General features: G+C 32.6%; 1 protein-coding gene across 1 annotated transcript; it reads left to right on the top strand.

Annotated features, from left to right (window-relative positions):
* Positions 1-840: 840 nt before the first annotated feature.
* LOC111044850 (farnesyl pyrophosphate synthase) lies at positions 841-18,705 on the top strand. The gene is made up of 8 exons (XM_039422262.1): positions 841-1,314; positions 4,246-4,420; positions 6,777-6,917; positions 9,140-9,340; positions 14,697-14,852; positions 16,496-16,573; positions 16,944-17,072; positions 17,828-18,705. Exons 1-8 carry the CDS (start codon positions 1,223-1,225, stop codon positions 18,035-18,037), a joined length of 1,182 nt encoding a protein of 393 aa, XP_039278196.1. The 5' UTR covers positions 841-1,222; the 3' UTR covers positions 18,038-18,705.
* Positions 18,706-18,876: the final 171 nt, after the last annotated feature.

Here is an 18,876-nt window from a genome sequence, read left to right as displayed (position 1 = left end):
TTGAGAAACTTATTCAATTTATTAATAATAACTTATATATTTGGTAAATTGAATAACTTTTTAAAAAATTGATATTTTCAGAATATTTTCGTTTTATTCAATCAACAATACCATGAATTTATCTTCAAAATTTCATGGATGTATTTCTTACCGAATTTGAAATGATCTGACCCAAAAATGTCAACTTCAGGCGCTCATATCTCAAAAAGTAATGATAGGAAAAAATGCTTTCCTGAGAAAACGTTTCTATTTTGATAGCTTGATGGTATAAAAATCGAAAAACTTTGTAAAATATCACCAGTAAAAAGTTTTTTTTAGCCTTTTGCAAAGCCTGATTAAAAGAAATTGATCTTGTGAAATAATAAAAAATGATGTAAAATAATTTGTCACCTATTATTTTATGTTTTAGGTGACGTTTAACATGAACTAACTATTCTATGTCATAGTTCAATTATTGAACAATTATCGAATTATTATTTACAATTATTGTAAGTGCCAAACTAGTAATTAATTTGATTTAAACTATCATTAAATTTTTGATAAATTTCAATCTATCTTATAGATATTGATGAAAATCGTTTTTTTTTATTTTATTAATTCAAGACAGACTAGGAGGCTAGTGACAATTCATAAAGCGCTATTAGTTTGATGAATAAAGGCTATGCCTACTCGCAACTGGTCACGTTCTAGCCTCGCGGTTTCACATTGAATTTGCTCTTCTTTTTTCATCTTCTCTTCTTCATCGAGAATATGTGATAGCGGTCGTTGTGGAGCGGGGTGGAGGGGAGATGCATGGGAGCAGTGCTCGATAGAAGCCGCACCGAGTCTATAATAAGAGGTTTTTGTTAATCAGTTGCTTCATAACCAGTTAACGCGTCCTATAGCATCGCTCTCGCTCTTCCCGATCGGAATCCAATTCGTGTGCGATTAGCAGCGGAGACCCTTTCAAGTGAATTTTGTTTTCGATCCTCCTAGCAATTGATTGCCATTACATAACAATTATTATTTGAGCTTACTGGTTTTATTAGACGATAAATTCGTCTTATTCAAATCTAACAGTTATTGAACAATATTTTTTCTATTTACCGGTGTTCTTGAATGCCGGTTGTATATTGAACAGCTATTATTCCAATTTAACGATCCCTCCTTATTATCGTTTAATTAGTTGCCTCTATTTTACTTTCAATATTTACTTTTATTTGTGAATTGGAAAAAGAAAAAGATGAGGAGGTCGTTGTTTAGTTCGGCCACTACTTGGTCCACAATCCAGAGCCTGCTCAAGACACAAAACTCGTTGACAGCTCGTATGAGAAGGTAAGCCTCAATCAATCACCTTAATATGCTAAAATTAGAAATATATGTTTAAATATATTGCGGGATCTTGATAGGCTCGACTGTTAATGGAGATGGGCTTATCTGTGGATGGAGATAGGCAATAGAGGTGTACAACAATATTCTTGAAAATTATTAATCTTTCCATTTTATATATTTTTTTCAAAAAATATAATTTTACCACTAGGCTAATATATATTTTTTCAATATGATTTGCAATATACAGTTCCAGTAAATTCAACTGTTTTGGTCGAGCGAGGCAAGAGAAGTCTTTAACTATCATTCACATCATCAGGAGTGTGGTATTTTTGTTTGTAATTATGTTATGAAATGTTTATGAATATGATAACTTCACAAGTAGATATGATAATACAGTGAGTATAGCTGGAGGTTTGCTGGAGAAAAAATGTGTTTTTTTTTTAATTTTACATATAATCAAATCAGTACAAGTGGAGATTATAATAGAATATTACAAGATAATTTTTATAATAATTGTATAAACTATTATCAATGAGATTCTACTTTGTTCATTTTAATTTTTAATTCTTTTTATCCAAGGAATTCATATTTTAGAGTTTTTTGAGGAACCACCCATCATTGACAGTATTCCCTGATATTAATGTGATATGATACCGGCGGTAGAAGTAATAAATTAATCACCAAAATCATATGTGCGCCATAGAATAATAATTGCAGCATAATATTCTATTATTTATTAAAACTGGATTGTAAGTTTATGCCTCAATTATATATTTAAATTTCATAAAATCAATAGCAGAGAGCTGAATTTATTGTTGAGTTCAACTGGAAATCTCAATGGAAATTATATCTCATATGTTTTTCATACGGGGTATGCCTATGTATAATAATTTTTGTTTGCTTCAATAATAGGTACAACAAAAGAGAGGAGAATTTTAATTTTCATTAAAAGTGTTACCGTAGCCGTAGAGAAGAACTCAATGTGTTACTATAAATGAATTAGTTCTTGAGTTATATTTATTCGAATTTATCTTCATGGTATCCATTTATTTTTGAAGAATCATGATTTCAATGAATTTAAACATCATTATTGGCTTTTGGCTGCCTAATGTATGATAATAGGAGTGTCTATATTTTTATTAGATTTATCAGCAGTCTAATGGTGGAGAATAAAACTAAAGAAATTATTGGTGAAATATGTAGTCTTCATTTTATCAAGTGGTACATCGTATATGATAAAAAATATTTCATTTCATTCTTTTAGCGATATTCATCTCATATGCATGTCTTAGGCTCAGAAGCTATATATAGTAGGATGCCTTTACATTAATAAATCGTAATAGATATTGAAATTATCTTATCCTAAATTAGGACTTTCAAGTACTTCATTTATATATTTTTAGTTCTTATTGCCATAAATAGGAATTTTATTAATCATGAGAGTAAAATCTAAAACAAAAAAAAGAGTATTTTGATTAAGTGACTCTTCACTCCAAGTTGTTCTCGCTCAGTTTACTCAAAAACAGTTTTCAGTGTTACTCAAAAACACTTGAAGAAACTGGTACCGGTATAGTAGTATAGATAGGTACCTTCTCAATTGTTCAAAGTTCAAAAACCGATATACCAAGTAACCCACTTCAAAAAATAAGATTGTACTACTGCTGTTGGAAGGCAATTTTTCACTGCTAAATGTCAATAAATTGAAAGATTGCGCTCTCTCTCTCTCTCTCTCTCTCTCTCTCTCTCTCTCTATTGTTATATCATGAGAGTTTATTGATCAGTTGAATAGTTGAGCCTATTCACTCACAATTTATTGTCATTCAACGAAGATATATTTAGAATATTCATGATCCATTGTTATCTTTGGCAATAAATTAAATCAATCAATACCAAGAGTGGCACTCACACCTTTGAATTATTAAATTATAGAACAAGTTTTTGTTCTTATTGATAATGCAGCACCTCAATTCATCGAATAGATGTTGCCTAGATGAAAAAATAAAAGAAGATACAACGATAAAAACACAACTGTTATTTACACAGTGGAAATAAGCTATTCTTCCGGTTCCTTGTTCAATGATTGGATAGGCTACATTGATTGTCAATTGAATCAACAAATAAGATTGATATTTGAAATATGTTTCGCTATTTAGTGAGTAGACAGACTACTTCATGCACTCACTATGTATACAATATCCCAATCTCTACTTCCACTCTTTATTTTTTAGCGTGTAGCTTATTTCCTTTTGTCATCTATTGGAAATAAGTACTTCACGCTGAAATTCTCCTAATGATTGATCGATTTTTATTTTAATTTCTTTAACCATTCAAAATGTGTTGCTAGTTCCTACAAGGCCCATTGCATAATAGGCCTACATTGAAAATACAATAAAATTTATTTATTCTTCCTTATTATCATTACGGTAAATTGTTGATATGAGATACAATAATAATCCATTATTAGTAATATAATGTAATTTTGTAAAATAGGGTGAACATTAACAACGTTACTGTACTTTCAATTGGTCTTGTGAGTTATGGCGGCCAGGGGTGTTGTTGGAGTTTAAAGTCGAGAATATTGAATTTCTACAAAAATGTAGTTATAGGATAGAAAGAGTGTTTTTCAAAACAATTACTGACAATACTACAAATCGAATTCATAATAATAATTGATATTTATAAAGTTATAGTGTGCCCAAAACCAAACTTTTTCTGACAATATTTACTTTAACTGATTCTACATTATATAAAGTGGAATTATTGTTTTTAAACGTCAATAGTATGTTGCTTGCTTTCCTATTTTAAAAAGTTATTGCATTAAAACTAGCTGTCTAAGCTGAAATAAGTGTTTGATGAAACGCTAACACTCTCTCACTAACTAATATTTGCTTTATATTTAGATAATTAATATATTGCTCATTATTTTGGGAACAGTGATTGCGCTGCTTCGGTGATGCTGAAAGACGTACCGCAGGCCGCAGTCATTCCCGCCTGGAAGCAGAGCGAACTGCTCGAATTCAACAGGTTGCTGCCCGATATTGTCAGAGATCTCACCGAAACTGACAACCGCTACTATGATGTCGACATATCCAACAAGTGGTTTGCAAAGGTAGGCCTACTATTAGAAAACATTCTAATAATAATCGACTTACTAGAATTAATATCACCGTAACTTATACAATGAAGGTAGATTAGTTGGAACTCACTTTAGATTTAGATTTCACTGGTTGAATGAGACATTGATGTTATAGGAATTAGTCAGTGTTTTAAGACTTGTGCACACCACTACGATTCGCATATGACAACGAAGGCGCTGATTTGATGCATTCAACCATGGAGCTCTCTGTTTGCTCTCCCGTCACCGTCATGCGAATCGCTGTGGTGTACGAAATAAGGCTCAAACCAAATCTCACTATACAGAAGGGATAAATTTGTATCTATAATGGTAAGGAATTGAAGAGTACGATCTTTTTTACTCGTGATTATGTGTACATTGCTTGGGCGATTATGCGTGAATACTTAGGCGAAGTAGTGGGTAGACCTACTAATGTAAGGGGATAGTTTTTTAATCTTTATGAGGATGGTGCCTACATATGAGTCGTAGACTTGTGCAGGAAGAATGGATGGTTTCATCACTTCATACATTTTCAAACATGAATTAATTGATGAATACAGTGGATTAATGATAGGTACTTACTTATTAACAATCAATATAGAAAAAATATATTATCAGCTGTTAAATTATCATAATTAATTGTTTATAAATCGCTTAGTTGATTTAAAACCATATCTAGGTTGCTACGTGGTATGAGGCCCCACACTTAAAATAGGGATGGAGGAGAGAAAATATAAAGAGAATAAAGAAAGAGGAAAAGGAGGATGAAGAAACAGGGGGAAAAGAGTTATATAATAATGATGAAAAAGAAGAAGAAAATAATAATGGAAATATTGAATGGAAAAGAAATATTATTACAATGCTTGTTATGAAAGTTGAGGGAGTTTCTTTAGAGATAGTTTTGCTTAGTACACTCGATAATATAAAACTGACATATTTTCTCACCTTCACTACTCATTGCATTATCTCAGTAGTAGGAGTAGCCTTTTGTTATTTCCCATCTTATGCCTTGAGAATGTCAGAAAGCGTAGATAAGATACCAACGGTGTTATTTGCTTCAACAGCATCATATCTTTGACAAATAACTCTACTAATGATATAGCAGCGTCACTCATTCTCCATTATTGGACAAAAACATTTTTTAGACATAAAGTAAATTTAAATTGATGATGCATCTTCTGAATACAGTATAAATAATCGTTATGTTGACGATAATAATAATTATTACTTTATTTTTGCAAAAAATAATTTTTTTATATCTTCTCAGCATTGGAGTGTATCAATGAAATTTATTATGTTTTTAGCTAGAAAAATGTCGTCACAAATTAATTCTATCAACTCAAACACGTCAAGTTCTATAGATAGTGAATGCACGGAATGCATACATAAATAGATCAGCAGGTACATGTATACATACTGTACCAAGGTACCTAGAATACATGTATTCTAGGTACATTGTACTGTACTGTACATTTTATGTGTATTATTGAACATCAGGAACGTTATTGGAAAGAATGATACGGTAGTCAGTTTGAAGTTACATAATAATAACGTATATAAATTACATAAGCTAATTGTTATTAACTTATGTAACATAAATTACTAACGTAATTAAAAAACTAACATAAATTAACGAAAAATGGTTGATTTCATTCATCAAAGGGAATTCACTCACCGTTATTATGGTAATTCTAGAGTTTGGATGTGATAGAAGAGTTTGTGTTTTAATTCACTCATGTAAGACAGTATTGATGTCTATTGTCTTCAATATCTACCATAACATTTTTCAGTAGCAATAGTATTAAATTTAAAATAATATCCAATCTAGTTTATTCATGCTATAATGTTAGGTAGTTTACTCAGTTTTTATCTTGTTTATTCAATATAAATAATATACCTCTTTCATCTTTTGTATTCTTTTTCAATAATTTTAGAATGAAAATGCTCGATGAATGAAAAAAGACTTGATAAAGGGATTATCTTTATCAAACAACAAGAAATAATATAAAACAATATATCTGTATAAAATATTATAGAACGTCAAAATTGGAAGTCTTTTTCTCAAAAAAAAAAAAACAAAAACAATTGAAAGCAAGTAAGTTGGATAGGAACTCCTTTTTTCAAAATATATATCTTAATTATTCTGTTCATTACTCCATTTCGAAGTGAAAAGTGTAAATTTAAAGTATTGTGCTCACTATATAACCTTAGTGTCCGGTTTCCCATTACTGAACTTTGGACTATATACGGCGAGGTGGAACTACCCTTGGGTCTCCCCACCATTCAAAGTCATACGCTAATAATAATAATAATTCTGTTCATTTCGTAATTCACATTATTGGTTTTTAAGCTGCTGCAATACAACATGACTGGAGGAAGCAAGATGAGAGGACTTGCCGTGGTACAAGCTTACAGGACTCTGGCTGCACCGGGAGATCTCAGTGAAGAAAATTTTAAACTAGCACGAATAATGGGATGGTGTTTGGAAATCGTAAGTTCAAAAACCTTTTTTTATCATTTAATTGATTTAAAAAGCCAGTATTCCATAAAAAACGAGAAGTCAAAATAATAGCGATTTGTCTATTAATTATTGAGAATTGAAATTTCAATAGATATTGCAATATCTTTATATGATTCTCACCGCCAGAAAATTTGTTTTTGTGAGAATGATCATATTTTTAATAAATTATATCAGAAATCCCTGGGTAAGGAATATTTCGAGTGAATGCATTTAGAATGCTTTTCATGTAATATGTAATGCAAATAACAATAATATGTATTTTACTCAAATGCTATTTCAAGAATATTTCATATTCTAAATAAAGTGAGAACTTACTAAGAACTTTAAACCCAAAAAAGAATTAAATTATTCTTCTGCTTCATTTTTTGAGAATCACTGCATTGCCAATATTAAAAATAAATAGTATTAATAAATAAATAGAACTTGGTATAGTATCTCTAAAATAATATTTTTAATACAGTATGAATAGATCGATGGTATTCCAGCCTTTGAAATATTCTTGGGGGTCTTTATCTATTCAATAGCATATCCTTAGACGATAATAATAATAAAAATATAAATGTCAGTGGCCCAGATAAATTATAATTTCGAGCGTCATTGGTCACAATTTGATCACGTGATTTATCTCACCGGTAGGCTATAGACTTATCCCATGTCTCATGCAGTATATTGAATAGGCTAAGACTGCATTATCATAAGGTTATCATATCAATTTTTATTTGGACCTGACTATCTTTTCAGTTTCTATTATTCAGTTATCATCCCAGTGAATAATTCAAGCGAATCATTTACGTCACTTGAAGTATTGTTATTTTACTGTATTAAAATGATTTGAGAAGTATTGACAAGTAAATATATATTTATAAAATATAGTTGAGTGAGCTATATTTAGAGCTTCTTGATAGAGTTGGTAGTAGGCTGTTATCAGAGAAATCACTTTCCTTTCACGTGATTCTGAACTAATTTTTCTATCAAAAATCATTCTTTATCTAATTACGTAAATTCTTTCCATTTCTAATGCTCATTGAATAAAACACTTGAATATCTTATCATCAATGCCTGTGTATTTGATACTAACATGGATATGTAATATTTACCGCATTAAAAAAGTTCAAGTGTCATCAATGCCGTAATTGAAAAGCCTGAACATCATCTTTATGATCATCAATGCTCATAATGAGATAAAAGTCTAAAAATAGAAATGTAATATTGCAAGTTAGTAGCATAATTAATCCTATAGATAAGATTGGAGTTGTTTACAAAATAGCATGCATCTTCAAATAGCCTACATCTGTATCTTTATTGTTTAACATAATTGTCGAGCCACTCACTAATTTGGAAGTATGTCCTTCTAATTAAATGACCTTCCTGTGCCCTATTTCCGCGTTTGTATCTTTACATTAATCTCAGAGGAAATTGTTTTCTACAAGTTATCAGTTTTAAATAAAAACCTTATTTTATTACCTTATTATAGACACTTTAAATTGTTGCATTTCATCAGCGATATTATGTGAATCTAGATCATAAACCAAATAGTAATATAAATCCGGAATAATAATTTAGTTGAAATTCTTAATCCAATTTTTTTGAATCATTATTTAATAGGTAAGGATATTTCTTTTTTATTCCTTAATTTTTCTTATTGGAGCTGCATATTGTTCTCTAAACTTCTCTCAATACCCATCTATTGTACTAAACAAAACCAGTTTTATAAGAAACATCTTTTAGACAAACAAAACTGAAGTTTAAAACCAGCATTAAAAAAATAATAAAAATTTAACAACAATCATGTTAATAATAAATGAAAAATAACAATTCGAAAATAGAGAAATAACAGACAGCGGTAGCCTAAAACAAAACTAGTTTAGTCAGTGTAGATCAAAACTAGTTTGAAATAAAATTTAAGATGAGTCAGTTTGTAGCAGACATATTTGTAACTATGACTATTTGTAACTATTAGCAGACTATTCGTAAAGTCTGCAAGATTTATTGATTCCATAACCTTATGGAATAAGATTATAATCTTATCTTCATGTTCTTTTTTTTTTAATCACAGTATTATGGAAACTGTATGAATTAAAGAATGAACACAGCATAACATTATGAATTAAGCATTTTTCATAAATGTATGTATTTTTCGAACTTGAATGTGATTTGAACATTTGAACAAATGTACTTTTGATTGATTACAGCTGCACACTTCACTTGGACTGACCCAGGACATACTGAACCGGGCTGAGCACCGCAATGGCAAACTGTGCTGGTACCTGCACTCTCCCCGCCAGCAGCCCGACGAAGCTCCCCGCCTTCTGCACAATGCCATCTTTATTCTGCTCAAAAAACATTTCCACAATCAATCCTTCTATGTCGATGCTATGGAGCTGTTTCACGATGTAAGAATTCTCAATATAAAATTATTCTATTGTGAGAGTCACTTTGAACTGTCAACATTGATTGAATGAGAAGCGTTCGTCGTGTCATCATCATGAATATTGCAAATCAATAAAATAATAAAAATAATAATACAACAATGAGAGAAAATATTGAGATACAGAAAATATATTCATATCAAAAATAAGAAACAATATCACAAAGAATCTTTCATAATAAATTAATATTTTTAATGAATATTGATAGTTTCATGTGGATCACACTATAATATCATATTAGCATGATCCTTATTAAAGCTTATTGTTCACATAGACTTTGTACTAAAAAATTAGGATTTGCTGTAGCTTGTTTAATGGACATTTTTCTATTCACCTTTCAGGAGAAGTTAACTGTGAGCCGTTCCCACAGTCAAGGTTTACACCGCAAAGTTTTTAAAATGAAAATGTAAAGAAATTATACTGAATTAAATCTCATTAGGTCAATAATAAAATACACACCATTTATTCAGATTTCGTTTGAACCTTCACAGTAGAAACCACTCAAAAGTTATGTAGCCCACTTTTACAAAGCTTTTGAAACTATCGAAAAGAATTTGAGTGTTGGTACTCTTGCAATTTGAGACTTTGGTACTCAAAAAGAATTCATGCTGTTTTAATTTGTAAATAGTTGTGGGTTCACTTATGCGGATTCTATGTATATGCCTACGGTACACCGGTACACGATATGTAGAGGTTGCATATGTATTGATATAAATATTTATATCCTATGTAAACTTTTAAAAATTCGCGGATGGATGAACATGCTAAACTATCAACCGGGTACATCCGATAAGCAGTTTCACTTACTTGCTGACGTTAATAACTTACTTGCTATCAATAAAACTTGATAGTAAACATCGGTGTAATCGATATGCGGACTTAACATTTTACCGGGAATTTGACACGATCCCGGAATTAGTTCTCTTTATTCTAATACCGAAATGATAATGATATTGCATACTTTGAAAAGAAAAATTGAATAATCATGGAAGTAACTTTTGTTAAAAAAGCAGAAGTTTTATTGTGGAAAATGACAGGTTTCATTCATTGTGTAAGAAGAAATATGCAATAGAACAATGTTATCAGTCTGGTTATAAATTGATATCAAGAGAATACAAGTAGAAAATAATAAATAAGGCAAGAAAGAAAAACAATCATTGTTCAAATCTACTCGTAATAATAATTATAGTTCCATTGACAGAGCTTCAGTGATTGTGTGCTGGTAGTGATCCAGCTTATTGAAAAATTAGGAATGTTGTTTGTTTACAAATCATTAAAATTTATACATCCGGTGAGACAATCCAGACCAGACTGAGACTATTCAAACCACTTACTTATAGATAAGATTTACTTCTTTTCTCTCTGATTCAAACAAAGATTGTCAGAATAGTTCTAAAGTAGATCGTTATATTTTATTTATTATCTTTAAGTAAGCATTGGAGGAAAGAAATTATTTTTAATTTGAATTTAATTATGAACTTGGAGGCATGTAGGAGACATCAAATCAAATGTTTTTATAAATTATTAAATTTATTATTTTAATAATTCATGAATCTTAAGACTAGATACTACTTACTAACTCTATTTCTAGCTCTAAAGGTTGGATTCTATATTTGTAGCTTAAAACATAATTCTTGACTTAAATTGTAGAATTCAATCGAGATCAAGTTTTATTTTTTCAACGAAGCTATGTAAGCTATGAAAGATGTTCGTTCACATTAGAGTTTAATGCTTGGGATTAAGGGAGAAGGGGGCTGGAGAAAGGTGGTACGATTTTAGAAGAGGGGCCCGGAATTTTTTTTGCGGGGGGGCCCGGTTTGGTAACGTTACGCCACTGCCATGCAGCCTCCAGTCGCGGAACGGCGGCCGAGAGAGGCGAGAGTGGCTGATCCAAACACACAGCTATTGGCTGCAGGATTACAAACATAGCAGGAAAATCTCTCTTGAATTCATAGAAAAATTTGACACAGATATACATTTCCATGTCCCATCATCTCCCACACATACAAGTATGTGCAATCAAGCTACTCAACCTGACATATTGGATTATGCATTGTCAGTGGACTTACAAAGACCTCCCTGGTTGAGGTGGCTGAGGACCTGTCTTCAGATCACCTGCCAGTGTTGTTCACTCTTGTGAATCCCGACTACATTGCAAGACCACCTCCACATCGCCTTACAGTGAAGTGGAGGATGTTTCATGAAAGTGTGTCAAACTCTATTCCCATCCTTCCAAGCACACATTCGAACACTGTCGACTTGGAATAAGCTCATACAGCAAATATCACGGAAGTAATAAAAACAGCACTAGCTGATAACACTTCCTTAGCCCCACCCCAACAACGCTCACTACTTCCCACTGAAATTCAAGTGGCTATCAGTGAGCGCCGCAGCACTCGCAAACGTTGGCAGATAACACGAGCTCCTGCTGACAAATATGCATTTAATAGAGCATCAAACAAATGCTCTCAACTACTTAAATTACATCGCCTCCAATCCTGGGAAGAGTATCTCACCTCTTTGCCACCCAACTCAGCCTGGCAAGCTACCCGAAAACTTCTCAGGAAACAACCTCCAAACTCTCCACTTGAGGGCCCAAATGGGCTAATCTTCTCAGACCAAGAGAAAGTGGATCAGTTTGCCTCCCATCTAGAACTTCACTTCTCAAATCCACTCGTCCCTCATAGTCAAAAGCTCGACACCCACTTTAGAAAAATAGTCGACAGTGTTTTAGTAACAGTGCAAGACCCCACCCCAAATAATCTCTCCCCCTTTATAATGGGAGATATAACAAATGCACTTAAAAATACCAATCCAAAAAAGGCCCCAGGTCTTGATGGTATTACTGGAAAGGCCATCTTAAATGCGCCTCCAGAGCTAGCCCAACACCTGCTTGTAATTTTCAATTCTATTCTGAACACCCAACACTTCCCCTTAGAATGGAAAAAGAGCAAATTATTCCTGCTCCTAAAGCCTGGAAAACGCTCCACCCTACCATCCAGCTACAGGCCAATCTCCATACCCTGCTTTTTCTCGAAGCTTTTTGAGAAAATGTTTCTGGAGAAACATATAAGAGATACACTAGATAGTGTGATAAGGCCAGAGCAGTTTGGATTTCGTGCAGGTTTTTCAACAACACTGCAACTAATGAAATTCTGCTCTCAGTTATCAGATTCTTTCAACAAGAAAGAGCACGTGGCTGCAGTCTTTATAGACTTCAAAGCAGCCTTTGACACTGTGTGGCTGGATGGACTACCCTATAGACTTTCATCTGTCTTTCCACCTTCAACAATAAGACTCTTCAAGTCATACTTTACTAACAGGTGAAGTTCACACCTGGGGTGAAGTTCACACCCGCACCCAATCTTCAGTAAACTCTTCAGCTCTCACCCCAGTAACAGCAGGTGTCCCCCAAGGATCTGTGCTTAGACCTATCCTCTACTCCTTCTTCATCAATGACATGCCATCTCTACCTTCAGTTCAAACAAGTCTATTTGCTGATGACACCACATTCCACTCGAGCAGCATGAATCTGAATAGGGCGGCCAGGAATGTTCAAGAGCAGTTGAACCTGCTTACATCTTGGTGTTCATCCTGGAAGGTAGAGATTAATCCAACTAAATGTGTGGCTGTCGCCTTTTCCCGAAAACTTAATCTTCCTCCCACTCTCAAAATCCATGGCCACGCCCTGCCATGGTCCCATACTGTCAAGTACCTAGGTGTAACTCTGGACAGAATACTCACCTTCAAGCAACATATTAAAGTGAAAATTCAACACTGTCGTGTGCTGTTTGTACAACTATTCCTCCTCCTTGTCCCCCTTCACTCCCCCTGAAATTTCGGCTGCTCATATTCACAGCCATCATCAGGGCATACCTGACCTATGCCGCCCCAGTCTGGTTCCCATATCTATCGAAGACCAATAGAAAACATCTATTTGGCCTTCAAAACAGACTCATCAGAACCATCTGCAACTTTCACTACACTGTGAATAACAGGTTACTCTATGAATATGCCAGTACCCCTCAATTACTCAACTTCATTCAGCTCACATCTCGAAAGCTTCATGATACAGCTTCTATCTCGTGGCGTACATCAATAAGGCAGATGTACGAAATACCACGACCAGCTCAGACCCACAAGCCACTCCCATTTCAACAATGGTGGCCTGATTGACAGTTAGCAGTTGGGCCGTGAAGGTGCCAACAGCTGGTTGTCAGTCAGCCACTGTTCACAGTACTAAAATCCCCAGAAGAGAACCCTCCTCCATTATCACTTCTCCCAAAAAAGTAGACTTGGCAAAAAAAAATTATATATATATATCACTTTAAAAATATATTTTGAAAATGAAATGAAATTAAACTAGAATTAGAATATCAGAAAATAATGAATTAGAAAAAGAAAAATCAGAGAATAATAAATAAATAAAGATAAAATTGCCAAGCTCTACTAAAGGTCTTATATATCAGGAATCCCCAACTTCAGCACTTTTATTACTTTGAGCAGTCATAGAGCTCCATAGCTCAAGACACTGCCGAGTTAGGGTGCAATGACTCACCCTCACATGTTCCACCAGTAGCGTAGTCAGAGGAACACAGTAGAGACACAGCTTAGCGCTAGGACATTAAACAGGAAAGTCCCCCGTTTGATTCCTTAAGCTTCTGGGAGATTTTTTCTCACTTTTGTGTCACATTACCGTGATTATTATTTTTCTTTCTTATTTCCTGCTGATGACCCGACCGGGGCTCTGAATTCAGAGCCTAAGCTGGGATCCACTCTAGGATGACCCAACCGGGGATCTGAATTTCAGACCTCCAGCAGGGATCCCCTCTCCATTGATGACCCAACTCAAAATTCTGATTCCCTCAGAATTTTGAGCAGGGATCAATCCTCATGCCCAGTTGACTCCCTCAACTCCTTCACCTCTCCCCCCATAAAGAAACAACATATAAACAGCCTGCAGCTGAGGTTTCATGCACTGTCCAGCAGCCGATTATTGATGAACGTACCAAACATATTTCTAACTTTAATCATGTTCAATCTATGTGTGATTATTTGTTCTGATGTAAACTGAATTTTTTCGAATCATTTAAAAATTATAATTTGATTTGCTCTGAACTGGACTTCTTATTCATAGGCATTAAATCCATTCATGATTTCTCAAGATGTTAGTATGATTGGAACCGATGACTTTCCTTGGGTGAAAAACTATCAAACCTTATTGGACAAAATTGGTAGCACGGTAGTATATACTGTACATGATGTACTTTATATAATTATGTAGCTGAAGAGTATTAATTCTTGTTGATTAATGTTGCAGATATCTCACAAAGCTATGATGGGAATGGTACTGGAATTGGAAACACAGAGCGATCGCTTGTTGAATCAATACACAATGGACAGATACTCATCGATTGCAAAGTATAAAACTGCCTACCACTCATTCAAACTGCCTGTTTCACTTGGTCTCTACATGGTCAGTGTCTTGCTATTCTTCATTTTTCAAACAAAAAAATATAACTAGTATACAATTACTTTCAAATAGAAATAAATATAAAAAAATCTGGTGTGGTACACTCACACAACTTTCCTTGCTCATTGAACTGTAAAAGCCTCATTCTTAAACGAGAATGATTTAGGGGAATAACATAATGACGATTGGCGGACATATTTGAAACTACGATCAGACTACTGTATATGTGTACCTATATATAATTGTTTTCAGAGTACTTTTTTCCTTTGTGTAAATTGTGAAATTCGATGATTTTTTTAAAAGTCGTCAAAACAGCTGTTCTACACATGAAATATCTCGACTATGTGTTCTTTTTATAAACTGCTCTACCTACCTACCTCATGCACGAGAAGGACAAAAGACTCCAAAGTTTACAAAGTTTACAAAGTCCATTTCTCAAGGATGGGGTGGACCTCATTAGTTTCCCAGGAAATAGACTCATGCCTGTTGATAGGGCTTATAAATAGCTACCCATGGTATAAATTTGAAAAAATCGTTAGAGCTGTTTTCGAGAAAACAGTGAAAAACATGGTTTTTTAGTAATTATCCGCCATTTTTCCCGCCATCTTGAATTGAATTTTATTGAATCTTTTATTGTCGGGTCCTCATGGTATAAGGACCTTAAGTTTAAAATTTCAAGCCAATCGGTTAATTAGGAATGGAGTTATCGTGTTCACAGACATACACACACACAGACCAACACCCAAAAATCATGTTTTTGAATTCAGGGGACCTTGAAACGGATAGAAAACTTGAAATTGGGGTACCTTAATTTTTTTTGGAAAGCAATACTTTCCTTACCTATGGTAGTATGGCAAGGAAAGTAATATAAATCTTAGTACCCTTATTTTGAATTATTTTATCACAACATGTTTCAACATTGATGCCATTTTCAAGAAAATTGCCATTGACTTGAGAATAGCATCAATGTTGAAACATGTTGTGATCAAATAATTCAAAATAAGGGTACTAAGAGTTTTATTTTTATTTCTATTTATATTACAAGTAGCCCTATACAGAAAAGAGACAATAACTTTCAAGTATTTGAGTATAAAGTATTTTTATATATGCTTAGGAATACATAGGACGTTTATTAAAATGATAGACTCTAGCTAGAAGGTGATGTCAACATTTTGCACGATTTCTCTAACGTGTTAGTTAAACCTCCACTTATGAAAGTTTCCTGTTAGTGGTTTATTTTAATATCAGTTGATATGTGGATCTATGGAAATTTTAATTTTATACTTTTCTATCAATAACTCAATAGAATATTTCAGAATTTATTATCATATTATTATGTTCTAAGTATCAAAATGAGGAAAAGTTTGTGAGGTTCCATATGGGTCATGACGAAATAGCAGCGGAACAGTAGTGCCTTAGTTTACCTATTTAATAACAGTTAGGCATAGAACTTACAGTATTGTGACAGATTGGGATGGAATAATTGAGGATGTGAGGATAATTTTTATTCAGAGATTTTTTTAAAGATTACATCCTAAGGACGTAATAATAAGGTCAATAATTTTATATAATTCATAATCAACACTAAGTTTACATAATTGGATTGCTATTACTGCCAATAAACCTGTCAATTTCTATCATTATAGGCCGGTGTGAGAGACTTGGAAATGCACAGACAAGCTAGGACTATTCTACTCGAAATGGGACATTTCTATCAAGTTCAGGTAAATAAACTTATTGCACAGCAAATATATTTTCAAACTTCAGTAGTACCTACTGAAGTAAGTTTTATGCCTTTTATTTGAAAATCATACATCTGATTTTGTTTCTCCATCCTTTTGAACCTATAGTGAATTGTAGGGAATAATTTTCCAATATAGGAATTTCAATAGAAGTTCACTTAATAATTCACATTATGAGTATACTAATGACTCACTTTAACCTTTATTTGTAAGTTTGTAATAGAAATACGATGTTATGTTTAATGAAAACTCTTTGAAATCCCTCGTAAAGCACTAGAGTCTATTTGGTTTATTAAAGCACTGATTTTTTAATGTATAACAACTATTAATATGGAATGTTTGCTTATTGCAGAAAGACTTTTACAATTGTTTTGGAAACTCGGAGATGTTGCCCGGCACCGACATTGAGGATGGAAAATGTTCGTGGCTTGTAGTGGTTGCTCTTCAGAGGGCTTCAGTCGAGCAGAAACAACTTCTATTGGTAACTATTCCAACATAATATCATTATCTTGAGTTTTGAGTTACATTTTAGTATTATTGTTGGTAACAATAATTTTCTTAATTTTACTCAACTTTTATTGATTTATTGCCTATTACTTCATTGTATATTATGTTTATTGGCAATCAAATATTATAATATCTTATCTTATTTCAATATGTTGAAAAAATTGAATAATTGTTATTTTATCATTAATCCCATTTCTTGGCCTCAACATAAATTAGGTTACACATAATATAAACATCCAAGCAATGCATTTTTTCTTTCATTTTTATTTTATAATATTAAAAGACATGTTTTCACCCATAACTGTATAACTAATGGAAATTAATTTGATTTTGTACAGTAAAAATAATCAAATACAAATTTATTTGAATATTTCATTTAATATAAATTTGATAAGTATAATAATTATTAATTCCATCTTAATCCAATACAACCGTGGATTTGGATGCAAAAATGTTTATAAAATGATAAATATTGTATAATAAGGTTTTGCAAATAAATTAGAATTCAAATAAAATATTTCAATGAAAATTGAATCAATCTTGTTTTTAATTAAGAAATACTTATTAAAGTTCTAATGAATTAAAACTCATTAGTAATAAAAATTAGGATACTTTTAAAAATCAACTATACTTTAAAATACAATCATGTCATAATCAGTAATAAATATAGAATGTTTTGATTGATCTCATATTGAATCGTAATTGATGAGTGCATTATTCGATATTCAGGAATCATACGGCTCGAAGGACCCAGCCAAAGTGGAAGCCGTGAAGCAGCTGTACATGGACCTTGGGCTTCCTTCCACATTCAAACTCTACGAAGAGCACACGCATGACCTCATCTGCACCCAGATCCAACAGATCTCCAGAGGATTACCTCACAAGTTATTCTATACCTATCTCAAAAATTTCACTATACCCTTGTCCAATAAATTCTAATGGAATCTGGAAAATCCATTGAGAATTTAATGAAAATACGATCAGCCGAGAGGTATATATATATATAAGGTGGCTGGGAAGGATAATGGAGTCTCAATGAAAATATTCTCAGGAATAGAATGACGAACAGGGTTACGACTAGAGTGATGGTAGTAAGATTCGGGGCGTTGAGAAAAATTATGCTTTAGTAATTTTTTCCAAAAACAAAACTGCTTTGGCTAAACAAAGTGGTTCGGTTTTCTTTTAAACACTACATCCATCGTGTAAATGTAATAGCTCTTTCTTTTGAGAGACAGACACTTTTATTAGCTTTGATATTAGGGCAAGGAAAGTAGGGTTATAGTATCAATAAATTAGATAATGAGTCTACTGAAAGTTGAGTAGTTGAATAGCATTTCACTCAGTGAACTACACTCACCTTCATAAAATCATAATAATTTATTGGAATAATTAATGTAACATCTTTAGATAATATTAAACTTGTTCAGAATGTCCAAGTTAGTGAATATCGTCACCAATCAATTTTTCAGAAAAATGATGAATTATCATAGACAGAGTTCAGTAATAAAATAGGCTAAGTAATAATAATTATTAATTATTCATGATTTTATATTATTTTATTATCATTATGAAAGTAGTATGCTATGAAATATATTATTTTAAACGAGCTTTATTGCAGTAATAGAGAGTTATTATTATTATTACTAAACTATTCTGAAATAGAATTTAAATTTGAAATACATTATTTCTATGCAATATGCAGTGTTTCATTTTCATTAAGCTCATCATTCTGTCTGTAGTATAAAATCATAGAGAAAAGATAGCGTGTATCAGTTGTC

The sequence above is a fragment of the Nilaparvata lugens genome, chromosome 2, assembly GCF_014356525.2.
Source record: "Nilaparvata lugens isolate BPH chromosome 2, ASM1435652v1, whole genome shotgun sequence".
In the NCBI taxonomy this organism is placed as follows: domain Eukaryota; kingdom Metazoa; phylum Arthropoda; class Insecta; order Hemiptera; family Delphacidae; genus Nilaparvata; species Nilaparvata lugens.
This window is presented reverse-complemented; position numbering and strand designations above follow the sequence as displayed.

What these genes read in the sequence shown, in the direction of transcription:
- LOC111044850 (XM_039422262.1), top strand. Translation starts at nt 1,223, where the DNA reads ATGAGGAGGTCGTTGTTTAGTTCGGCCACTACTTGGTCCACAATCCAG. An exon ending in CTATGGAGCTGTTTCACGAT is followed by an intron (nt 9,341 to 14,696) that starts GTAAGAATTCTC and finishes TTAATGTTGCAG; the next exon opens with ATATCTCACAAAGCTATGAT. An exon ending in TTTCACTTGGTCTCTACATG is followed by an intron (nt 14,853 to 16,495) that starts GTCAGTGTCTTG and finishes CTATCATTATAG; the next exon opens with GCCGGTGTGAGAGACTTGGA.